This window comes from Orcinus orca, chromosome 9 (assembly GCF_937001465.1).
Source record: "Orcinus orca chromosome 9, mOrcOrc1.1, whole genome shotgun sequence".
In the NCBI taxonomy this organism is placed as follows: domain Eukaryota; kingdom Metazoa; phylum Chordata; class Mammalia; order Artiodactyla; family Delphinidae; genus Orcinus; species Orcinus orca.
In genome coordinates, this window is record NC_064567.1 from 42,863,283 (window position 1) to 42,890,393 (window position 27,111).

General features: G+C 41.1%; 1 protein-coding gene across 3 annotated transcripts in view; it reads right to left on the reverse strand.

Annotated features, from left to right (window-relative positions):
• BMPER (BMP binding endothelial regulator) overlaps nucleotides 1-27,111 on the reverse strand; it is a 262,469-nt gene that overhangs the window by 72,934 nt on the left and 162,424 nt on the right. For 2 of the 3 annotated variants that reach the window (XM_004269912.3, XM_033428300.2), the window contains exons 12-13: nucleotides 12,538-12,867; nucleotides 5,895-6,231 (exon numbers count right to left, since the gene is read on the reverse strand). In XM_004269912.3, coding sequence (XP_004269960.1) covers nucleotides 5,895-6,231; nucleotides 12,538-12,867 — 667 coding nt within the window. The remainder of the gene's footprint in view (nucleotides 1-5,894; nucleotides 6,232-12,537; nucleotides 12,868-27,111) is intronic. The other variant, XM_049714462.1, reaches the window with a different exon arrangement.

Here is a 27,111-nt window from a genome sequence, read left to right on the forward strand (position 1 = left end):
TTTCCCATTCCCGCGTGAACCTAAAATCCAATGCGGGCGAGAGACAACAGCAGTGCAATATAGTATATGCACTAAATAAGGATAAACACAATCAGCATCTCTAAGAAACCAAAGAAAAAACATTTACAGAGGTCTGGGATGAAACTTGAGCTGTGCTTTCAGCTTAAATCAATGTAGAAAATGAAGGCATCTCAGGCAGAGGAAAGACATGGACCCAGAGGCAGGAATGTGCATTGTATATTTAGATACAGTGAAGGAGTAGCCTAGGGCATAAGTTAAAAGAGAGAGAGAGAGAGAGAGAGAGAGAGAGAGAGAGAGAGAGAGAGGGAGAGAGGGAGAGAGGGAGAGAGAGAGAGCGAGCTACTGAGTAGGGAAAACATTTTGAACTTTAAGGTTGGACTTGTAAGGGCTGAAGTCTGATCGGTGGTACAACTGAGGTGTCTACTGCCACCTGGTGTCACCTTTATTACATATTCAGAGTGGCTGCTCATCCTAAAAGCTAAGTTTGCCAAAGGAAAAATAAAAAGGCAGGTTTAGAACATCACACTTTAAAATGAATGTCTCATTTGATTTAGGACCCTAGTTCTAATGGCAATTTGAGGCAAATCATTAAAAGCTGTAAACAGAAATGTTCCAAGCACGTTCTCCTTTGAAGCGAGGGAAGATTGGCTTGATTTTAATTATAGAACAGCAGTTAGCTTTATATGATTTTCTCCTACAGACACACACACACATAAAGTCTGTATCGTTGCCTGCATCTCTCCCCTTGCCTTATAATAAATGATGAGTTTCCTTTATAGGAAAACCCAAAGTGGGTCATCCACAAAGGCTGTGATCTTCCTTTGGAAGGAAGCCACTGGCGGTCCCCAGGCGCCAGCATCTCCGACACCGTTGTGCTGTCGGAGTTCCAGCGTTCTCCTGCACAACCTCCCACCAACTACCTCCCAGGACCTCAGCGGGAAGGACACATCTGTGAATCCCCTGGCCTTCCTTCAATTCCTTACAGCTGTAAAAAACACTGCATGGAAAGAAAAGAACATTTCCTAGACTGGGAATCCCCAGACACTTACCCAAACCGAACAAGTGAACAGAGTTATTGCCCCGGTGAATTATACTGCATGAAGGGGAGTGGGGAGAGGAAAACAGTCCTGAGACGACGGTGGTCTGTAAAGGCCTGGGCTTTGCTGCAGTTCACATTAATCTTCCTGGCTTCTCTGAAATGTGGGCCTGCCTTGACTGGAGAGGCCCGCTTTGCTAGCAAGTTACACTCACTTGCAACTACTTCATCCAAGATTCAGGTCTGAGTTTGCTAGTGTTTCATACACCAGCCCAACGTACAGGTGGTCTTCTCTCTCCCCAGCGTGACCCACATAGCTCAACCCATCTCCTGGCTTCCTTGCGCCCCCGGGGGCTGCCGAGACTGGTCTCGTCAGCCTGCCCGAATTCAAGGTGGGGAGTGGATTCGATACTGGCTGCTGAGGACCACCAGGGAGGCTACGGGATGGGGGGCTGCTTATTCCTCCTGGATTTCCCAGTTGGCAGCCAAGACACAGATGGAGAAGGCAGCGTGAGGCTGGGGGAGGGAGGTGAAAACAAAGAAATGAGAAAAGAGACCCAAAGACAACATCTCCTCCTCAGGGAGGCCTATGTGTGAATCCAAGTATAATTGAAATGATTTCACATTCATGTTTCCACAGTATACTAACTACTTCCCTTGCTACAAGAAATGTCTCCGTGACATACCAGCGGCGGCCAATGCAGATTTGCAAAGGGGATTATCTAATTTGAGGACAAGTCAATTAGCAACTCTAGGACTTAAGACACATTATCAATGTAGCCAGTTAAAATTTTTATGTGATTCATAATTAAATTATTTTGCATCCAAACATATTCAATGAGTTAATGAAGCCAATATGCTGATCACAAAGCCTTTAATTTTTATAGCAAATGAGGCCACGATGGGTGGAACTGATGTGCGAAGAAAAAATGAGCAAATCTTAAAAAGTTTCCCAAAAGAGAAGAAGAAAGTCTTGGCTAATATGGAGTCATTTCTTATTCATTTACAAAGTTTTTCAAGTTTTTAGACAATGGACAGTTTACTATTAAAATTTTTGAACTGGGTAAAAGACCAAAATAAAATAAGAGTTCTACGTCCTAGACATCTCAAAAGTAAGCTCTAATTCAGAGAAATTAGAATTATTATTTTGATCTTATAAGAAGAGCTAGCTCATATTTATAAAAGAATTTTCCCTCTGGAACTTGTCATATGATTAAGGAAACCCAAAAGAGGTAACATTTCCTGAGAGAAATACCTCCTTTATCCTCTCCCTTCTCTAAGTTACAAACACAATGGTACTTGGAAGGTGGCATTTGTATATTACGCAACTTTATTCTTTGTCCTAAAGGTAAGTACAGATACTTCTTTGAAGGATAAGGGGAAGATGAAAGGAATCAAATTCATATATAATTTATATATATGACCTTCCATGATATCAAGGCAAATCCCTTTAGTCCTATATTGAGTCATAAAAAAGATCACAGCCCTTAAAACACAGGTCACGACTATGTTTTAAGCTTCATTTTAGAAATTCCGCCAATGACAATAAAATATACAGGCAAAAATTTACATGTGTGGAATGTGATGTGATGGCTATTTTCTTCTTTATTCTTTTTAATGTTACTTAATTGTCATACAATGAACATATATTATTCTTATAAGACAAAAAGAACAATTTTTTTAAAGGCTTGCAATGCAATCTTCACTTACTGTATTTTATTCAAGGCCACGAAAGAGAAACGGTTCATTTATAAATCGTTCCGTAGATTCATCAGTGAGACTCTATCTAATCTGTTCTCCACGATGAGCACAGGAGAAGATCTCGACAATCAGAAATGTAAGTGGCCAGGGGTGGGGCGGGCCAGATTCTCCATAGGGAGGAAGGGACACAGGACAACAGCACACTGTGCCAGGACGGCCTGTCTATCACGGACCAACGTGGCACCACCCGTTGACCTCAGTCCGTGCACTAGCAATCCCACCAGGTAGTCGCTGTCATACCTATTCTAAAGGCAAAGAATCTGAAACCCAGCAAGCTACCAGGGCCACACAGCTAGAAAGTGGCAGGGTTGAGGTTACGTCCGGCTTGGCATTGCCCGATGCATTCTCTGTCCGTTGCTTCCTAAAGGTTCCCTAAGGTTTGCTCCTTGCTGGAGATCCCCTGAGAACAGAACTCCCTTTCCACGTTGACCTTGTTTCTTTTCTCTCTCCTGCCACATCCGTGCTTGGAGGAAAGAAAGAAATCCAGGATCTACCCCATATTGGCCACCCTCACTTGAAAGTGCATGAAGGTGAACCTCTCGGTTGGGGAATGAGATTATCAGCAAAGTGCATGACAGTCAGGATTGTCCAGCTCTGCCCTCCTGAGCTCCCCTGCCTCTTCCAGGGAGTGGCTGGCCTGGAAGGGTGCTCTGTCCCTACACCACACACAGCAGAACACAAGCTCACCTCCCACCATGCTCCATCCTCCAAACCTCAGTGCACAAGGATCCTAAGAGCATTCTCATAAGCTCCCCAAACTCAGGCATCCAGCCCCTTACACAGTGACTCCCCCGCCGCCCCCCAACTGTGCCGCTGTAGCAACTTTCAAGAGCAGAAGGTTAGCATCTGTCTGGCCACCTAACAATTTCGATTCTCTCTGTCCATGTCAAAGTCATTTCTCACGACTTCTGCCAAGGTGCTCATCATATTCCTGCTAGCAGTCCAGGGATCATAATACAAAATAAATCACTAAAGAGCAAAGAAATCGAAATTTGCAAAAAGGGAAGAATCTCTGCAGGCCTGCTCTCCAATTTTTGCTTTCAACACGTTCCTTTGAAATGGGATGAAAACCAAAGGTGTAGGCTGCTAGGGTCCTGGGAGAAGTACAGCCTTTCCACTCTATTTCAGACAGAGAAGGGTCCAATTCAAATCCACAACTGGGGTAGGGGAGCTTCCAAAAGAAGACTTACCCTTGTTAATCATTTAATTAATGGTAGAAGCTACAATAGCAGCCAACAGTTATAGAGCACATTGCCCGGGGGCACTGGGTTGAGCACATGCATCTATGTTCACAGTCTCATTGAATCTGAACGACAGTTCTTCAAGATAGTCTCTTTACTATCCCCACTTCCCAGATAAGCAAACTAAGGTTTAGCGAGCTTAAATAACTGTTCAAGGTTGTAAAGCTGGACTGGAGTTTTAGCTCTGGGAGACCACAAGTTTCTTAATTGCTGTGCTCTATTGCTTCCCATCAGACTTTCAAGTGATGGGTATTTAGATTCCAAATGAAGCCTGGTTTGTCTGTCCAGGTGCTTAGTTCACTCCAGAGTGCATTAAGATATTTTGATTTCAATAGACAAGGGTGAGGTCAATCTAGGGGGTGGTGCTGGGAGGAGAAAGAAGGGAACCCAGAGAATTCAAATTACAACCGGAAAATGGCTTGAAGGAACTAAACACGTGAGTTGGAGCCAAATGGTTTGGCAGATGCAGCCATGTTCAGGGATCTGTGATGACAGAGACAGTCCTTTTTCCACCCTACTCTGAGTTGACTTTATAGAACTTTATCTTTTATATCCAAAGATCAAATAAATAAAAAAAGATCACATTTAACGAGAACTAGGAGAAATAAACTGGTGGCAGTTAAAGGGTAAAAATAACTTCTCTGTGGCTTCAGACCACAGGAGCTTTCTCATTTTAAGAGGCACAGGCAAATCACTTAAACAAGGCCTTTTTGGACTGTGTTCATCTCATGTTTCCTCCCACATCCATGGTGGTTAAAGTTATATACAGTCTTAGCTCTTGAACCTCATGGAATTGTGTAGTAAATGGAAGTACAACCAGGCCAAACTCAACAACTCACAAATGCAAGCTTGTAGCACAGAAGTCAAAGCCAGTTCTCCTTTGTAACCAGTTGCTTTGTATGGAAGGAGGTTAATCAGAATTAGAAAAGGTTATGGAACCCATGGTCTTTTTTTTTTTCATATATCGTCGATACATAATATAAATATTGCACTAGACATACAAGTTTGCATACAGAAATGTATAGACATGTTTGCCAAATTGAAAGCAATGTTTAGCTCAGGGTTGTGAAACAGGGCATTTTTAAAAATCTTTAGCACATTATAATGGTTAATTTTATGTAAAAGTAGGTGTTGCCTTTATATTCACAAAACAGGTAACTTCAATGAATATGTATTGTTCATTTAAGACAATGATTAAAGTGGTTTGCTTAATACAAATGGAATCCATGGTCTTAACAAGAGACTTTCCTTCCTCCATCCTCAAGCCCTGTTTCTACTCTCCTCTGACTCTGGACACAAAGTCTCATAGTTGGCTAAAATCCAAGGAATCCTCACTTCACCACCTTGTTTTCCATGTGCAGATGTGTTCTGGGTGAGACGATGAGAAAGACCGGATGAACTCCTCCTCAGATCTAGAATAACCAAGCTCACTCAAATACCCAAAGGCAGCCAGAGTGATTTGAGATTCCTACCTCTGCCCTATACCACTGCATTTGAGGCCAGACTTTGGGAAGCACTCCTCAATCTTAAGAGTCAAGCTAACACCTGGAAAAATCCTAGAGTGTCACTAGCTTTCCAGTGAAACTGCAGACACAAAAACAGAATCACTTATAGGAGATAGCTCTGAAATATGCCCTTCAATTTCCTAATTTGGGACATAATGTGGGACTGAGTCAAGATGAGATCGGTCTCAAGAGAAGAAAGAAGCAGGGGTGTTTACACTGCACTTTGGGGGCCCTTGTTTTGTACACCAAGGGATTTGATACCCTCTATTCCATGGTCAAGTCTACCCTTGGTCTGTAACCCAAGCCTATTTCCCAAGGCACTGTACTTACCGGTAGAAAGTAGAATAGTCCACAGTTGAGTGGCAGGTCTGAAACTCCCAGGATTTGAGTTTCTGGCATTCCCGATGGGCTCGAAGCTTTACCTTCACTGTCCCTTGACACAGTTCAGGCACTGGTTTTCTCTGGGGTCTGTTGCAGAACTCATTGGACTCCACCCTCCAGGACTCGGCAAAGTCATCCACATCAAACTTGAAGTTTCCATCTCCACCAATTAAGTCATCACGCTTATGTCCATTGTAGTTGCCACAAAGACCACAGAGTTTGCCCTTGAGATGGGGTGCAGCCATGACTTCTACAAAACTGTCTCCATCCCATGATATTTCCAAACCTAGAGGAAAAAAGGATCAACCACTCTTGAATCCACCAATAGTTCCCAACTGTATAGACTCTTACATAGTACATATGACTATCCTCTAACAAGGAACACTAAGGATCTCACCAAATTCTTGATTACCTTTTAATTTCACCACATCAAACACTGTATGATATAACATGAATCAATTATTGGAGCTTAGAACTTTTTAAATGTATAAAGTTTGCCCTTATAATGATATCTTATGTACCCTAATTTGACTTGTAGATGACTATTCATTGACCATGTTACTGTAGGGTTTATATTTTTGCCCTTTTCTAGAGTAATTGTCTTGGTCCAAATCATGTTTTCATTTATCCAACGACTATGACAATGCAGAAATGGAAAGATAACAAAGATGATAGTTTTTTTTAATATCATTTTTCTTCATCCAATAATCCCCCCATATGATTATGCTAGGTGCCAAGTGAAAATTTCCAAATTATTTGCTATAGTGGAAGTATTAAAGTAATAAATATAAAGCTTCTGAATACATCCTCTTCAAAGGACAACACTCCTACAAATGAAAATGTTTGCCCCCTCGTTACTTTACAGTCATCTGTGAGACATGCCCAGCTGTTCAATCCATGCTTCCTAGGGTTGAGATGTTATGAGCCCTAGGTTGGGGCCTCCATGCCTGGGCTGATCATAAGCTTCAAAATTTGACTAGGCATTGGAGGCTACCAGCCCACAGGCCAAAGTTACTCATGTGCTGGACAGAATCAGCAGGACAGTACTGTCTTGCTCACCAAGGAAACAATCTTTACTCCACAAGGTAAAGAATGTAATCTCCTCTTGATTTGCTGAACTGACCATCTAAACAATTGGAGAATATTTCTGAGAACATTCATATTTTTTCAGACCTGCTGGCCCAAAGCTTCTAGGATTTACTCCAGCCAATGGCCCCACTGAATAGTGGGATTTCTGTCACATGTCAGACAGCCAGGTTCCACTGTCACACATCACAGATCAGTCTGACCAGAAGGTCAAGAAGGAATGTTCTCATATCCATCCTGATATTGTATGTGAAGACACTGTCCATAAGACAAAGGGGAGGGTTTCGTGAAAAGTCTTTTGAGGCGCAACCCAGAACAAATGATAACTCTGGTCTTATCATTTTCTTTATGTCTCAGGTGTACGTTGGAAGCTTCTCTTACTGTTCTCCTGGTAATGTCCTGGCAGGGCTTGAGCCCCACAGTGAATGGTGAACTAGGTACCAGTTTGGTGGATGAGCACCAAGAGAACCTCTACAGTAGGTTGAGGTGCATTTCTGCCCTAGGACTCTTCCTTATTCAGTGTCACTGTCTCCTAAGAGGGACAGCCCACAAAGAAAGCTCTGTTTTAACAGAAAAATAGAAAGTGTCCCCGCTGTGTGTTTTCAGTCTTATCCTCTTGGATTTCTGACAAAACCTAGTCTTTGATTTAGTCTGTTCTGAGCCTCCGGAAAGATCAACATGACTCTTTTTAGAAGACTTTACCTTTGTTCCTGAAGGATCAATACTAGCCTGATGAGCAAGTAAGTGTTCAGAAGATACTCAGAAGCTGGGGAGATAAGGTGATGATGAAAAAGGAGAAAGGGGTACGGAGGGATGGAATGGATCTTGTCTGAATATAAAATTGGCATAAGGCAATGTCAGAGTGATATAAGATCAGCAAGAAGCACTCAGAAGTAAAATGCTAACACTAATATTCCTTAAGCCAATATTCTCTTGGACGTGGTCCAAAGGGAGAGAAGCCTGGCCAAACAGCATTCCTGTGAGTAGGACACACAACTGCCACAAGCAAGAGTTACAGATCCGCTTTAGGGAAAGTTATTGGTAGAATAAACCAGTGGTCTAAAACTGGATTTCTCAAGAAATAAACAGAAAGACTCATATGGAAATCACTGTATGCTAAATGAAAGGAATGGAAGCATTCTCAGTCCAAAGCAAATGGTAGAGAAGATTTCTTGATCAGGAGAAGAAGCTCGGTTCCAAAAAGCAATTACATAGAATTGGGTAAAAAGCAGGAAAGAAGGTAATCAGAAAGTGTCTCTTGGGCTTTCGGGAATAATTGGGTGAAGAAAAGACAGTGATGGGGCATGGTGATCAGAGCAAGGACACACTGCTAGTCTGTCCCCACACTGGACTAATCTCCTGTGTGGATCTCAAAGATGGGGTCAATTCTGACAACCACAACTATTGTATAAAACGATGTCTATTTCTTCATACCCCATCTTCCAACACATTATCTGACACATAGTATACACTCACTAAATGAATGAATTACCCTGTAAATTGATACTACGAATCTGCAAAGCCAAAGAAATTTGTGAATTTCATGCTAGCTAAGACACTGAAATAACATTTTGAAAAAAGACAAGCAAACTATAATATGATTTGTAATACACTCTCTAAGGTATAGAAGAAACTTGACCTCATTAAGCCTGTAACTAGGCAGCTGCCCAGCCAGAGAAATGAAGGGAGAGATCAATCCCATACAACACTCAAACTTTTAGAGCATAATTCTAAAGATTTTCCACCTTGCAAAATTTTCCAAACTACAAATCTCTTTCCTAGACAGCAGGCAGATGCTATTTTCCAAGTGCCACACTGGTTGAGAATTTACATCCAAAGGAGCTCCAACAAAATTACTGGCAATGATAAAATAAACGTGAGACTTTGGGCAACTGAGTTCATGGGAATTCAACTCACAGTGAACAAGCCAATCATTCTTTCTTTGCAATGGACTACTGGTCCATGCATGCTTGGGAAGATGCAGACCCACTGTGTTTTTAATAAACTCTTCTCAAGACTCTTGACATCTCTTTCATGAAACACGGCCCCCAAAATAAGAGAATAATTTGTAATTCACTCTCTTTTCCTCCTCTTTTCTTTTTATCATTATACTAAGAGGATTTTCACAGAACAACGCTAGGCTTCGTATTGTGTAGGGATGACTTATTCGACTACAGATGACTTTTTCTATTGCTGTATCATATACATATGTGATTGCACAGTTACTTTTACTCTCTACATGAGTAGAATCCATGCAAAGTAAATTACAGTAGTGACAGGCAAAAAAAAAAAAAATGAATAAGTTGTAATTGAAAAAAAAAACTGCTCTTCCTAAAGATATTTTAAATAGGCATCTTATGAGATGAAAATGCCATGGAAGTGTTTGAGAGTTTGGGGTTAGTCCTTTCTGCAGCTGGGATGAGTTTCCCAGTTCTCTGCATGGGAAATTGGTAGAAATAACTGGCAGTCAGAAGGCCAGTGCTGAAGCACACGTCTCATGTGGGATGTGAGCAGCAGCTGCATTCCTTACACTGTATGAAGAGCTTTCCGATTTTCCCTTCTCACCAGTGAATATTTTACCAACCTGTTTTTCACCTTTCAAGTGTGTGACCTGGCTCCAGACTACTAATTTTTTTTTTTTTTTGGTAGGGGGATTGTTGGTCTTTTATTTTGTGGTTTTCTTTGCTTTGTTTTTTTGGTTGTTATTGTTGCTTTTGCTGCAGTCCACTTTTAAGAGAGAGAGGAGAGGCAAAATCTGTAGACATACCATAGTGATGCTTAAACATGGATAATTTTTCTGTTTAGAGTTTACACCAAAGGAAAAAAAGAAAAAGATATATATATATATATATATATACTCTAGGTTCATCAAGTGTAGAGCTCTACCAAAAATAAAATAAAAAGTCGCACTCCCACATGTTAATGCTTTCAGGTGGATCTGATGTAACTCTTTCAGGTGGAGTTGATGAAGTGAACAGGCGGCAGAAAGGAAATATTTTAAGTGATTCGCTAAGTGCCAAGAGTTGGGGTGGGGGTGTGTGTGACAGGGGTGAGCAGAGCTTTCTCAAGCTACTGAGCCTTGTTCTGTGTCTTCTGTACTACCCCAGTTGTTATTAGGAATGTAGCTATAGCCTAATTCCACCCAAGCTACACGGCCACCTGTGCTCCTCTGGCAGACAATTCCATCATGAAGCGCTAAGTCTATAAACCACAGGGCCACAGAGCCATTCTTCCCCATCTCCCATCTTCCAGCTGCAGGCTTGATTTAAGCTGCTATTTTGAAGAAGGTACCCTTTGATCACATGAGCTTATGAAAACAAATTATGGAGGAAGAACAAACACTCAAAGGATATACTGTGATATTTTAGATAGGCAATCAATAGGTAATAAAAAGAAAATATCCCTAAGGGGTAGTACAAACTGAGATTGGTAGACCAGAGTGGAAGAGACCATTGTCTGGAAATGGAATTGTTCCATTCAATGGATAATCGCGAAGCAAGTTTAGTGCCCAAAGAAATACAGTTCCTCCCTAGCAAGCAGAAAGCTTGTGCGCTCCGTGTAATACAGGAAGTTGTTCAGCTGGGTATTAAGGGCACATAAATTACTTGCATCATGGCAAGAGAGACAGAAAAAGAAAAGAAATTGTAAAACTGAGTTCAAGGCCTAGAAGAGTTAAATTCACTATCCCAATTATGGTATTTCTGATATATTATTATTTTCTTAGCAGCCTCATCCTTGTGGTCATATTTGCCATGTGAAATCCTTACAAAGAGTACACTTATTCCGTAAGGTATTGTCAGCTGTGACAGGAACAGTATTGAAACTCCTCAACTGTCAGTAATATCTGAATATGCAGAATCCCTTTGAGTATTGGGTTGTAGATGACTAATAATTTCCATATCAGTAGAATCCACTGTGTTCACCTGGCTTGCAAACAGATAAGCAAGGTGCTTCTAATTATGACTGTGTAATAATGGGTCATTTTGTGTACATTCTACGTGAAGCCACAAACTGTTGCTTCCTTCAAAGGGATGAGCTGAGGCCTACATGTGCGGAGTGGCATGTCATTTGAATGCGACAACAGGTGTCTGAATTGTCTGGGGTGGATTAATCCCTCTAAAGTTGAATGAACAGAGCTCTTCACATCTACCACTGTCAAAGTGAACAATGGGAATCTTCCCTTCTTTATAGAATGTCCCAATACATTAATATTTAACATTTCTTAAATAAAAGCTCCCTGGGCTTCTCCTTGGCTTCCTGCCTTTGTTTAGCTAAGCTGGCATTCCATCGGCTCAAATCAATTTACCAAATATATTTTGGCTTGAACAGAAACAATTAACAGGGTTCTGAAGGTGCCGTGGAGAACAGTCTCTGCAGTTCCTCAAAAGTGCCTGCTCTATCAAATGTTTCCCTTTCAACCCATATTAGCTAGAGAAACTGGAATCCAATTGACGTTTTGACATTGTTAAATTCTCATCAGTGCAAAAAGTAAGAAATATGCTGATTTCCTCAAGTATCGTGCTTAAAGAAATAGCATATGCCAGGAGGACATGCAGTTCAAAATCCAATTGACAAACAATATGCATCAACCAAAGGCAGCATGGAAGGAGCCATACATGATCTAATATAAACTGTGTAAATGAACTGAATTCATTCTTTGGGGCTGAGAATGAAGGATTGATTTCTGCTTCTAAGATGCCTCTCTAAGGCAGCACCTCACAGACAAAAATTTGAGCCTCACTGAACGCCTAGGAGTAACCTACTAGCAACTATGAACAGTTTGGCCAAGGGGGAATGTATCTGCCCGTGGAGGGGAAACACAGAGTCCAGGGGGCCTCAGGCAACATGTGATGCTGAGAAAAGGCCTCAGCGGCCAGCTGCCTGTGCCCACGGCTGGGGGAAGTGCTTTCAGAGCAAGCATCCTAAGTGTCCTCCAGCAGAAGCCAGTGGTTCTACCCCTCAACTCAATGAGCATCCTGCCCCGGGTCAAGAATGGACAGGACTGCTGGTCACACAGTCCACCATCTGCACTCCCATCTTCACACCCACACTTTTGCAGTTTGCTTTTGAGGAGTCCCTCCTTCTTGGACAGATGCTAACAAGGAAACACTCTTTCTCACGGATGTGAGACTGCACATTACTGGCTGAGCTGGGAAAGACACAATTCCAAGCTAGACATCAATGGCCTAAAGTAGCAACAAAACATGAGAAAGGGGTTATTTGGAGAGAACCACCGCTATGTCTGGAATGAGGATGGAAAGGCACTGGATGTCGACAGATTGCAAGACTGGTGTAACTAGCATCGGACTACAAGGCTCCTCGGTGTGCAAATTTCTCCAGCTGTTTTGTGGCACCTCGGGTGTGCGGCCACACCTGTGGCTGGAATACTGCTCTGCCTCTGGTTTTCCTCCGTGGAGGAGGAGCAGCTGCAGCTCCTGAGCACAAGTTGGTGAGACAGAGGGAAGAGCCAGAGGTACAGAGAAGGCCCGAGCTTCTAGAGGCCCACCTGCTTTGGTCGTCACTTTCAAGAGGTAGCCATCCAGGTCGATGTGAAACTGCGGCGCGTGGCAGGGCAGCGCGATGCGCGAGCCGTTCCAGCGCACGGTCAGGTGCTGCTGGAGGCTGACGGTGCCGGCGCCCAGCACCAGGTCCACCGACTTGGTCCAGGAGAAGGAGCGGGTCCTGCGCGCATCGTTCTTCACCAGCACCTGAAAGGGCGAGGCAGGGGAGGAGCAGTCTTTTGTCAAAACGTACTGACACGTCCCCTGAAAGTTAAATGTCCGTCCGTCAAAAGTGTTGTAGTGGGGATCTCCGAATACTGTGCAAACGCCAGGCTCTGCGGATGAGTGAGAGACAAAAGCAGGTCATAAACCGAGTGAAGGATTCAAAGAGAGATCAGGGGTCCCTGCAATAAACCTGATAGGGGCACCTGCCAGGTAAAGGCAAGGCCTTAGCAGAGGTGCACTAAGGAAAATCAACTTAAAAGAAAATAAATAAAAAGTTTGGTTGTTCTAAAAGTTTGTACCAAACCTCACAGGACATGTAATACTTCTGGTGTTTTTATACTTAAAAGTTATTTACAACACTTCTGAATTCTTAAAGCATCTCTATTTTAGAGACTTGATATGCTTCTATGGTCTTAATGTCAAAGACAGATAAATGAAACTAGGATAATTTTATAAACAGAACTGGCCTAATTTCATAACCCATATAAACAAGAACAAAAATATAAGTAAAAGGCAGCAACATAAATGACAATACACCAAAGCATTAGTATGGTTTCCATTTAACTGATTCAAAAAATTTGGAAACATGGTATTCTCAGTGTTATTCACGGTCTTAGAAAAGTATTATATTCAACACTCATGTATTTCTAAGTACAGATAAATAGAACTGCCAAACAGATGCATGTTTAATATTGTTAAGAACCAAACACGGATAAAGTTGATAGTCTCCGTGTATTTTCTAGAAATACAAGTCTCCTATATTTTGATCTGTGTATCAACATCTAAAGTTGGATAAAGAATCAATTGTAAAACCCATCATTCAGTAAGTTTAAGAAATTCCAGTGAATTCATCACTTCAAAATACCACTAATTCAAATACTTATGAGACCCAAGTAAAGTTTTACACTTTAGGGCATTTCAAAGGTTTATACAGAAAACTAAATATCATTTCTTTTTTTACAACAAAATTTGGCATTGATTTGTTTTCCATATAAAGATATTTTATCTGTTTTTAAGAAGGCATAAACAACCAGGAAATGAGAAATTCATTTAGAGAAATTAGCCCACATGATGAAAGAACTAAAATAAAAAGATCGATTTCCAGAACAGGTCAAGAATATGAAACTATCCTATACAAATAATTGCTCTGAATACGTAACAGAAGAAGTAAGCATCAATACAGAAGAAGGATGTGCCAACTGATCTGATGGGACCAACTGGATCCAAGGCAAACATTTGCTTTTAATTTCTAAAATGTTTGGAGAGTAATGTTGTTTTATGATACATTATGTCATCTCATATGTCAATTTCACATGACTCCATATAAATCATACGTATTGGGAATTTCGTAAATTAATTATTGTTCTAAGTTAGCTTTCCTTGTCAACATTTAATAGAGACTCACAGAACAGATTGTTTCTGGTATGTAGGAGAGTTTCAATGAGCAAATACTTCAAGGAATATAAAAAAGGCACTACTTGGGGGAGGAGGGTGGAAGAAAAGGGTGGGAGAGAAAGCTTTGGAAGTTCACCAGCAACAGTTTAATTCACCCGCCATTTCGATTCCTTTCTTATCCTTTTTTATGGTGTTCTTTCCTTGTGACTCCAGTTTTACTCAGTTTGTTGCTCCACACTGTACCCCACCCTCACCTTCTTAATCCTATATCCCCCCCAACTAGCGTTCCCACCTATCTAACCACCCCATACTGCATTTTCTAGTCCTTTCTCCATGTGATTACTTCAAAATTGTCCTATCACACATTGCTCTCACAGTCTGACAAATGGAATCCTTCCCTGGGATGAAGATGGTGCTTTTTGGTTGACAGGGAGCAAGGCCGTTCTTTGGGACACCTCAAGTGGCATCAGGAGAATTATAGTAGTTCAAAGTTAATGCTACCATGTGCCCCCAAAGAACTAAATGTTAACCTGACCGCCAGATGCACCAAATTCAAGAAAAGGGCTTTTTCAGAGCTTTTAATGCCACATACTTGTCAAGGAAACTCAGACCCAATCAATGCTTTTGAGCTCTTGAGCTTGAAATAGAGGGACCTCAGCTGGCAAAGGCCAAGGCACAAGTGAAGGAGCTGCAATTATATTCCTGAGAGATCCTCTCTCAGTTGTGAGCAGGCACAGGGCATGCCTACACCTTCTGCCCGGAGTCTGTAGGGAACAACATACAGCTTCTCCAGGTGTTCTGACCCCAACTGCATCAAAATGACAACTAACAAAAACAGTAACAGCTAACGTTTACCAAGAATTCACTACATACCCTAGCACTATTCTTCATGCCTACTGATCATGTACACATTGTAAGAAAATGGATATTTAGATTGTCTCCTAACATTAAACAAATAGCTAAGCACTTGGTAGTAAATCCATAAAATGAACTATTATCTAGTCATTGGAAAAGTCTGTAAATAATGTTCATGATTGAAGAGATGCTTATGCCATATTAAGTGAAAAATAGGAAACAAAATTCTATCTATAGGATAATCTTGACTGTGTTAAAATAAATATCCAAACACACACATACCCCAAAATTGTAAACTGAGATTGTTTCTTGGTGGTAGAACCATGAGCGATAATTTTTTTCTTCTGCCTTATGTTTCTGTTTTCATTTTTGTTGTCCCTGTGTTTTGTTTTTAAGAGTCAAGATGTGGGTACATGTAGATAAGGTCAATTATGTGACAAACCAAATCCTCAAAGAAGCAACAGAAAATATACTGCCTATAGAATGGCCCTGGGGCCCTAGGGAAATCTGAGCTTACTCATAGCTGGGCAGGAAGCTGTGAGGGACATCCAGGGAGACCAGGCAAGGGAAATCATGTGTGAGCAGGCTGTCAGGAAAGATAGTTTTCAAGAGGCCATAACTTGTGGAAGAGAAGGGTCTGGAGATCAGGATGATTTTTCTGTATAAGGGCAATATAGAAGAAGCCAACAAAATTTCATGATGAGGAAGATGCCTGAGAATTATGTGTGTCATTTGGGACATTTTTATCACAAACTAATATAATGTTGAAACCTTGGCCCTTTTTCCTGGCACCTCAAGGTCCCCATGCCAGATCCTCGAGGTGCCCATGCAGGAGCAGCGAACACATGCACAGAGAATGACGGAAAGTGAGAGTCTCAGGGTTAAAAAATCTGCCTCGTTGAAAAGGAAAAAAAACTATAGAAACACTTAGGGGACAAAAATGAACACTGTATCGTCATATAATTTTTGCTCAGCAGACCCAGTGAAATGAGTCACAGTCCAAGATGTTCTGATGTCTGGTCACACTCTTCTGGAAAGCCTGGAGTGGCAGTTAGAGCTAAATAAACAGACCCTTCCATAACTATCCTTGCCTGAATATGTTTAAGTCAGACGATGCAGAGAAAAAGCCAGTTTACAAGCAGTGGTATGTGCTTTCATAGTCTTTTAAGTCAAATTATCAGACGTCATTTTTGTTTTGGTTTGTTTTCAATAATATGTATACAATGTCTAGGAACTGGAAAAAAAAAAGAGTAGAATATTAAGAATGTTTTTTTCTCTTAGGTAATGAAATTACGTGTGACATTTATTTTCCTCTTTCTTGTTTATGTGTATATACATTATTATTTACATTTTATTATTTATAATCACTATGTATACTCTTGGAATAAGGACATTTATTTTAAAAAAATAAAAATACTGGATTAAAACATATCTCTTTGATTTTACCTATTTTAATAAGACAGCTATGAGAATTAATAGAGTCGGGTTGCTTCTGAAAACAAAATTCCAATGTTTTTCTCTTAACCTCATCAAGTACATTTATTTCTCCCATGGGTATATTTACTCTAATAAGATGCCTTCCTTCTGAGAACAGTGATTATTCTCAAAACATCCATCAGCGAAAATTAAGGGAAAATTATACAACCTCATGTCATAAAAAATAAGAGAAACTGCGAAGACTCTAACCCCCTTCCCTCAAAACACAATAAAACAAAAACAGAAAAGCATAAGAATAAAAAAAGTATCATTCACGGTTCCGCCAACAAGAAATAATCACTGTGTGTGTGTGTGTGTGTGTGTGTGTGTGTGTGTGTGTGTGTGTGTGTGTACATTTTAACATAGTTAAGATTATCCTGTACATGAAATTTTATTTCCTCTTCACTTACTAAAGTCTCTTTGAAAACACAGAAAATGACTTTCATCCTCAGTCCATTATTCTCTGCAAAGAGAATACCACACTACTACACAGAACAGTACCTCTCCAGAGTAGTGTTCTAACCATGAGGAAGGTCTATCAAATGAAAAACATGGCTTTAAACTTTCCTCAACATAAACTGCAGTAAAACGGGCCCTGTGGGACTCCGGCGCCACCGGGTCATGCAGGGGCTCCTGGGAATCCCAGGTGGGTAAGAGCCACGATAATGCCAAGTTTGGGTCAAGAACCAGGAAAGGCTGGGGTTGGAAACGCTGCCCTGAACACAAGCCCTTATGCTCTTTGTCTAGGCTCCTCCTGACATGATGTAAGCCTCCAATATAAACAGGCTGTGTGTGATCCAGCAGGAACTGAACTTCCCCACACAGGAGGCTCTGGCCTCTCTCAGAGGTGTCCCTGACAGCTGCTGCCCCCAGGGGACCTCAAAGCCAACAGAAGCTCCACCAAGGGGCACCTGGATTCCTTTCAGATTTTACATCCTTGGCTTCTTAAATCAAAACTTAATCTGACTTTACTGTGTGAATGTGGGGTTAGGTCATAGCGGGTTTCTTTCCACCCATCCCTAATCCATGAGACAGACTTACAAATCTACAAATAAAAAGCTGATTTTTTTAAAAAGTTGAGAAGGCACCTGAAAGTAACATTAAAAAAGAAAAAAATGGTTTGGTAGGGATACTGTTAAGAATGTAAATTTCTTTTCATATAATTTCCATAACCTCATATCCTCACCAACTTCAAACAGAAGAGAACAGGGAGCATCTTTACCTTCGAGATCTAATTTGAACTAAATTTAAACGTAAAGCCGAGGCTGACATCCTATTACGGCCTCCCCAGCTGAGCCCAGGGCTTCCCCACCTCTCATCTTGGTTGGTGCAGTGGCCTGTGCCTGCCCCACACCTCAGTTCACAGCACTGGCGTTCATCAGCTCACGTGCCAACCTTCCCCACGCCTCAGCCAAAGTCGCTTCTCTTTCCTGTAAGTCCCCAAAGCAAAACTGACCACACAGCTCATCTTTTCTGGGACTTTTCTTAAATTCAAATACTCTATCTTACAGTCACACTAAGTTTTTCAGTTTGAAGGTTAAAAGGTTAAAGGTTAAAAATATGGTCAACATACCCACAGAACGCTTATGATAAATCACTTTCCACCCAACTACAGCTTTTAGTCGTAATGTATCCTTAACTCCTAAAACAGGCCTTAAACTCCTTACACGTAAATTTTGTGTATACTTCTCAGTGCGTGGCACACTGGCTTGTATACTGGGGGAATCTACATTTATGTACATGATAAACGGATTCATCTATGCATTACTCATAGCAATGCCTGGTATAATACATATTAGGTATCAAATATTTGTTAATTGAATGGGTTAATTAATTAAAGAATAAATTTCAGTGGAGGAAAATAAACTGCCCACACTAAACTCACTAAAATATTTAAGTGTAATAAATGGTGTACAGCAGGTAATTCAACAGAATTTTGCTTAATCAAGTAATTAATTGAATAATTAACTAATGCTCTCAGGACAAGGGATTAAGGCTGCAGATGAAATTAAGGTTGCTAACCAGCTGACCCTGAGACGGGGAGATTATCCTGGGTATTTATCTCCAGGCAGGATAAATGTTATCACAAGTGTCCTTATAAATGAAGCAAGAAGGCAGGAAAGTGAGTGTCACACAGTGCTGCAGCATGAGAAGGACTCAACTTGCCATTGCTGGCTTTGAAGATGAAAGAAGGCTTCACATCAAGAAAAATGGGCAGCCTCTAGAAGCTGGACAAGGCATGAAAACGGATTCTCCCCTAGAGCCTCGAGAAGGAATGCAGCCCTGCCAATACTTTTTGATCCATTCAGATCCATTTCAGACTTCTGACCTCCAGAACTTAAGATAATAAATGTGTATTGTTTTTAAGACACTAAGTTTGTAATAATTTGTTACAGCAGCAATAGGAAACTAATAAATCTAGCAAAAGTCAAGGCAACTTGGTCTGGAGTGACTAGGTTACACCAGGTACCATGCCAGATGTTTTCCATATTTTCACTATCTCCTTTAATCCTCACTACTTCTCTACACATGGTATATACTATTACCCTAATTTCTTAGCAATGAGTCTGGAGAGGTTTCCTTGTTGCCCGTGGTCACCCAGCCAATAGCAGTAAAGATAGAGTCCAACCCAATCTCTGTGGCTTTGAAGCCAGTGCCTCCCACACCATGACTTGATGTTTCCATTTACACCCTATACCACAGCATCCTATGCAGTCATTGTTGTTAACAAACTGGGATTAGAGAGCTTTGGGGGAATCTGAAGAAATGTATAGACATTCTTCCTTCCAAGTGCACATGAGTATATCCACTCAAATGTAGAGGCTCACAGACACCCTTTCCTAAGACTGATCAATGACCTCCTAAGAGTTCATGAACTTCAGTTTAACGACACCTATCTAGAAGTTAATTAAAAACTATATTACACGGTTCTCTCATTTAATGTGTTTACATTTCATCTCCCCAACCACATTACAAGTTCCTAAACTCAGGGTCTGTATCAGCTTTTTATCCATGTCCTCCAGGGCACCTTCCAGAATGCTGGAAACTCATTGGGTGTTAATACAAACTTGTTATAGAAGATGCATTTTTGCCACTCTATCATCCAAGCTCTGACCTTAAAATGTCTGCCCTCTTTAAACTAGAAATTGCTATCTATCAGTAAAGAGGACTTCTTACCTGAGTGAAAAGATGGGTTTCACATCTCTAAATTAACCTATCTTCCAGCTTTAAAGCCACCTTAGAGCTTTGTGAACATTAAGTAAGTTGCTTAGAAGAGAGCCCTGGGTTTGAATCCCAGTCTTGCTACCCAATGACTACAAAAACATGCGCACACTACCTGTATAACCTCAGTCTGTTCACCTGTAACATGAGTTGAAGAACAACTACTCTGCAGGGTGGTTATAAAGACAAAGATAGCATTGCAAAAGTGCCCAAAGTATAATAGATGCTTAGAGAGTAGTCATTATTAGTTATATTATTATAAATGCTATGCAAATCTAGCAAGTAGATACCCACTGCCTGCTGAAATGGGGCTGGATAAGACTGTAACATACTTATAAAATGTAAATGTGTTGAAAAGACAATGTGAGTTTAGTTCATCTATAAAAGACATACAAATGTAGATTTGGGGGTAGAATGGAGTAAGCCGCTAGACCAAAAGAAGAATGTTAACAAAGTCGTGGACATGGGAGAGAAGGCAGCTTGCACAAGAATAGCAGGAGACTGATCTGCCCAGAGTGGGTAGTTGCTTCAGGAGATGTAAGACACCCAAGCCGTCTAAATAAATTGGCCTGAGATTTATTGCCAGCCTGAGAAGTTTAAATGTATTCCAGATAACCAGCATTTCTTAACATGTTTCCTATGAAACATCAATCCTGCCTGTTACTCTGCCAAAATAAGTAGAAATAAAAAAAACTCTGCAGCCCAAATTAGCTTGGGAGGGACTCTACGCTCCATCATCCTCCTGCAAGTCTACCCTGCACATTGGCATAGAAAGGGCTCTGCGAATTCTGCAGTGAGGAAACAAATTTCAGTTTACTTGACCCAGCATTTCCCTAATGTATTTAATAACAGAACCTTGTTTTGAAAATCTTATTCATTACTATCCCTCAGCACTAGAGTTTTATAAAACAAACTTTGGGAAATTCTGAGAGAGACCAGTGAAGGAAGCCGGTATTGGTTTCGTGAAAGCCAAGTTTGGATTCCGACAGTGGTATGCAGAAGGGGCCGACGGAGAAAAGACAGAGTTAGTTGCAGGCAATAGGATGAGGTTCTGGCTGCCGTGGGAATGGGAAAGAAATTATTTATTAGAAAAAACACGCAAAGAGACAATCAACCAGACCTGATGACTGATTATCAACAAGGGAGAGAAATGCCCAAAGTATGAGAAATAACATTAAGACTCAAAACCTGTGCAGCTGGGATAAAGGAGGTGCCAAAATTCAGTCAACAGATAGGGGCTGGAAACAGCCACTGATCTCTCCATCCAACTCCCATCCCAGATAATTTACAGAATCAAAGGTAGCAACTGTTAATCAAATTCAAATACATTCCTTTGTGAGAGAAGAATGTACTCTCCAAAAAATTTAGAAGCTGAGACGTACCATATTCATATCTTGTCAAGAAGTCCTATGTTAAGGACCTGGAAGTTTGGACAAATGTGAAACCAAAATGAGAGAGTAACTGCAGATGCAGGCAGGGCTGTGAGCTCACAGGATGAAAAGGTGTAAAGTAAAAGCAGAACAGATGTGTGTACTAAGGAGAGATATGAAAGGGCAGAGCAGAGGAAAGGAGCAATGGTTGGGGGTGGAGAGCATTAACCAAGAAGGGGACTGCGATAAGGAAAAGGATGATACTACTCATAAATATGAATTTCACATCAAAGGGAACCACCGAGTGCAGCTAATGAGTCATATCTCCAAACTCCCAAAGAAGGTTAGAATTCAAGTATTGTAATCCAAAAAGCTGAAGAGGTGAAGTGACCTCAGAAACATAGATAAGGTTTTAAAAGGTGAGCAAATACAGCTGCTCTCAAATAGAAGCCCTTAATCATGTACAGAAGAAAGAAATTGGCAAACTTCATAGATATTTCGCAGTAAACCTCCAAAATGAGTAAAAATGTAGTCAACAAAGAACATATAATAGTGCTTAAAGTTTGGGCTTTGGAGTCACATGGACCAGGCTATTGGCTGACCTCACCTTATTTAATTTCTCAGACCCTCAGATCTCTCATTTGTAAAATGGGTATAACAATAGCTTCCACTGCATGGATCATTGTGAGGATTAAGTGACAGAATGCACGGAGAGCATTTATCACAATGCCTGACACAGATTTACATTCAATAAATCGCGGCTGGTAAGAGGAGCAATTGTAGTGGCAGCAGAGTAGCAATTTTTTGTTGTTCTTATTTGATTCAGAGGAGATGTGACCTCCAGAGAGGTATAAATCTGCCTCAGCTTTGCATACAGTCATGTGTAATTTATTATACAGTTTTTCCCACAAAGTATACTTCTCAGAGTTTGGGATTTGTATTCTTTGTTTTGTCACTTAGGGGTATTTTAGGTGCACCACTTTTAAGAGGTTTTGGTCACAAGTTTCTTTAAAAACTGGGTATTTGCATCTTCCTTGAGATTCAAGATGGCAGCCTTGGCCAAATGTGCCAGATGTCTAATAATGAATTTATACATATCTTTATGTATAAAGATATATTCTTTCAAAATTAGGCAAGAGAGTAACTTTTAACTGAATGATTTAATTATGGTATATCTGTATTAAGAATACTTTCCCAAGCAAAAATCCAGGGAGGCCATATGATGTTACAGAACGAATACTGGAGAAGGAGGTAAACAAATGCAGGTTTTCATCGTAGCTCTTCAAGTTAATACTACTGTGAGCCTCACCTGAGTTTCCTCACCTAAGAAGTAGAAAGGTTGACCTCATAGTTAAGGTCCATTCATTTATACAATTCCATGATGCTAAAATGATGATGAGCTTGACTGGCAGAGCAATTCTGCTGTTTCTTACTCCCAATGGAATTTATACACAGTGATTTCGAACTTAAAACTATATGTATTTTATCACTGTAAGTAAGAAATTTTGGGGAGATCTTCACTTACTGCTGGAAATACCTCCACCTTGAGTTGCCAGAAGGAAAAAAATACCTGGAAAAATGAGCGGACATGGAAAAACCACGCCAGTTTGAGTCACCAACTGTTCTGGACCTGAGCAGAAAGGTGGAGGTGTCGCCAGGTAGATGAAAACGTGGGCACTTGAGTCTACCTTTCTCCCTGGGTGGCGTGGAGGGAAACACTATCAAACTGGAAACTCTTCCTAAAATCCTTCTCCAATCTCTAATCCCCACCAGTTGTAAAGCCCTTCGGACCTTCTCTTCCCTTCCTAACTGCACCTGGTTGTCAAACTGAACAAAATGACTAAGAAGTCAATGGTAGAAACTCCAGCCCAGGCCCTGGGGCCAGACTTCATTGGAGGAATTTGGGCTCCACTACCTACCTTGGGCATCGTTCTTAACCTCTGAGCCTCAGTTCCCTCAGCTGTAAAATGGAGCTAATAACATTTCTTGACAATGAAATTGATGTGAGGATCAAAAAAGATCAAAGATAGCCCAGGACAGTGTTCGGGCTGTTAATTAATATAAATAAATATTAGCTGCTGCTGCTATTACAATGACTGCCATTATTGTTCCATGATGATGATTGTTAACTAAACAGTCAGAACTGAGGAAGTTACTAACACCCTGTAGAAACTGACAATACGTGGTGGATAATAACCCCTAATAACCTCAGGCTCCTCCAACTTTGCATCAATTTACAGCCAGAACATTGAAGGTAACAGTATCCCGCAGAACAGAACTGCAAACAAAATGGAAAACAAACCGATTTCCTCACACCCTTCCAATGCCGCTTCTGCCTGCGTGGGGTTTCCCAGCCGCCGCGTGCGGTACAGTTGGGTTTTATTTGCCACCCTGTCTGCTGGTTGGGCCTTGGGAGCTGTGACAAACCCACCTCCAGATGCTGGAGGCTAACTTCAGTGGCCACTTAGCTTAACACCACCTCCTCCTCCTCCTCCTCCTCCTCCTCTGCAGGGCTAAAGTCAACACCACAAATTCTTATTCTACAAGCATCTTGAGCTCCGGTTTCAAATTTCCTTGCTTTCCTGAGTTAAAGACAGACTCTTGGCGTTAAGGGACCTAGAGTTGCTTACAGTCTTGGAGGCTCAAACACAGAATTACTAATTTGCGGAACCTCTGTCAGTGGAGATTTCTCATAAAATGGGCCCTAAGGTCACTGTTTCATTAACTTGTTGCATTCCCCTTCTTACAACCACTCTTTAATTGGAGATCGCTGTAGGGATGCTCAGGGACTTAAAAAAGGTGGGCTAAGACCAGGCAGGGCAATTCCACCGTGCCCGTGGTGGGTGCACGCAGCAGGCAGGGCCCCTTTCGGACAGCAGGCACCCCAGTGCTGGGCACAGCTGGAAATCTAACCCTTGGGGGTTTTAAAAAGTCACCTGGCAACTGTGAGCCTCCTTGTACCCTGAGTTGCTGAAATCTGATATTTCCTGTTACTTGTGGGACATGTAGTTGAGGTTATTTCAATTAAATGCACATCTGTGCTCAGAATACCCTACCCTCCTCTGTGTTACGTAATCGTGAACTTGGTTTGGGGGTTGGGATTCTGATGATGAGGATTGATGTAGCTACAGGCACAGCTTAATGAATCTATAAGACCGGAGATGGGGCATCAATGTCTGGACTGCCTTTGGTTGCCTCTGGTCTTGTAGATGGCTAAGAGACTAAATTCTTTCTCAAAGTCAGTCTCTCTTTCCCTCCCTCTCTCTCTCTCCACACACACACACACACACACACACACACACCCCAACACACACACACCCCAACACACACACACACACACACACCAACACACACACACACCTCCCTCTTTTATCAGGGAAAACTTTGCCACTAAGTACCATTTCCATGTCTGAAAACAGACATTTGGCCAGCAAAGAATTTATCTGATTCAGGTCTCTGTTGGGTGGCTAGGTCAAGATTCCACCTACTGTTTGCCAACACACAGTAAGATAACATTTCACACAAACCAAGTGCTATACATACAACAGACAGTGGCCTTCTTGGCCCCCAACTCATGATCCCATCACACTCAGCTCAGGGAAAGCAGGACTCGCTTTAGGCTATAGCTCATACTTTGGCAGGAAACAGCATTTGCACCAAAGCTTTATAAAGTTTGTTTAGCTCACTTCAAATATTTTACTTTAAATAAATCATCTAAACAAAATTTAATTCTTTTCAGTTGGAAAGAGAGAATGTCCCATGTTATTAAAAGACAGTAGTCCTTTTCATACTTCCTTCAGGTCTGATTTTAAAAGGACTTTTTTTTTTTGATAGAATCATCATTGGCCTTTCAGACCAACCCAGAAACTACTGTACTATAAGGAATATAACAATGTTGTGCCTCAATTACTACTTATTACCTACAAAAGTATAAATTACTTTTATCACTGACTTGCAAGGAGAAGACTAAAAATGTTCTACACGTTTACTTCGAGTTTTCTCTTCACTATTCCTTTCAGAGGTCTGAGAGACCCCCAAACACTACCAAGACAGATTAAGCCAGTCAATAAAGCAGGAATTCTGTGGGATTTTAGAAACAGACAAGGCAATGTCACTGTTGGAAACAATGCAACACTCATCTCACTGCAGATAACCAAAGTAAGTTTTAGATCTGAAGCTATGTAATCAGTCCATTTTATCTGTGTATGTACGTATATATATCTATCGAAGTATTTATTCCTGTCTCCTTCCAAAAGCGGATTGGAAGTAGTTTACACACATACATGCTAAATAATCCAAAACACATAAAGGTAGTAGACATATAAGACAAAGTCAGGAGAAAGTTTATTACTCAAGAACCACATGCTGTTAGAGATGGGGCACAAATTTATTTCTAGCTTCCTAGCAACTAAAGCAAAGATGGTTTAGTTGACGTGAATCGATCGAGATATAATATGCCTTTACAATTTTTTTCTAGGGCTAGGCAATGAAAATATAGAAATACATTCAATTAAATCCAGAGGCTTCTGCTCTGTCTTTTTTTTTTTTTTTTTTTTTCCCACACCGTGCAGCATGTGGGATCTTAGTTCCCCAACCAGGGATCGAACATGTGACCCCTGCAGTGAAAGCAAGGAGTTTTAACCACTGGACCACCAGGGAAGTTCCCCCACCCTGTCACTTTTTACATCAGCAAAGGTCAGCCTCACTTTACCCTCCTGCTTCATCTAATCACTGTCTTAAGAGTCAAGTTACTGTTACTAGTACCACAGGTGTTTATTTCTGGATTCACCTACACTGTTACCCCTGTCTGCAGTACCAATGCTTCTCAACCAAGGGTGATGTTGCTCCCCAGGGGACATTTGGAAATGTCGGGAGATATTGCTGGGATGCTACTGGCATCTAGTGGGTAGAGGCCAGAGATGCTGCTAAACATCACACAATGCACAGGACAGCCTCCACCACAAAGAGTTATCTGGCCAAACTATCAGCAATCCTGAGGTTGAAAACTCTGCAGTAACTAATGGGGTATATATGTGCACGTGTGATCTTGTTTGAATGAGACAGAAATTGGTCATTTTTCTGGTTTTAGAACACACTAGCCTTAGTTTGGACTTCAACCTTCGTTTGTCTGCTCTAGGAACCCATATACCAGAAGAACTGTCATAATTGACGTAGGAGGAAAAAACGAGCTCTAAGGTTTGTTCTGGATCCTGGGTATAATGACAAAGGAATTTCAAAATAGGAGGTCTTTTGGCCGCAGCTAAAGGACATTGGAATAAGTCTACCTGAATGTGCTATGAAAATCTGGGCATTGCTTAAAAAAACTGGAAGTCATCCCATCTCATAACTCGATCTGAATAAATAAACCTCTACAAATAGAATGTGTTTTACAGCATTGATGGAAGAACTGCTGGAGAGCAAGAGAGAGTAAACAGATGGAAAGAACACCAAAGGAAACTGAGACATCACCATCTGATGATATCATCTCGATCTGGACCAAGAACCACATGCCTGGGCTCTTCCCACACTGACCTGCTGGACGCAGGTGCACAGAGTCAGTGATCTCCCTGGTGCCCCTCCAGCTGGGTGGCTTCTCGCTTGCCAACTTGCCTCTCTCAGTGACAGAAGTCACAGACTCATTCACATGTACAACATTTATATTTACAATACAATGTACAACACATGTACAATAAATATTTAATATGACCAGTTACAAACTTGGTTTAGTTTCGTCACGCCCATCCTTCTATTCTTCTTTTCTTTCCTTTTTGTTTTCTAATAAGCCACCAGTATTCTACATTTGGAAAGTCTAGCCCATAGTGGATAAACTAATAATGAAATGTAGCTTTCCTCTCAACGATCTCAATAATCATCCTTCTTGATTCTTGCAACATAAAGTCAGGTAATTCAAGATTTAGGCTGTTTCTGTACAAGACTGGCCATGTTTTTATTATGCTGATAAGCAGTGTTCCTGCCTGACAGCAGTGAGATGGGCAGATGTAACCTATCTGTGTTCATGCAAATCGAAAGGGTCAG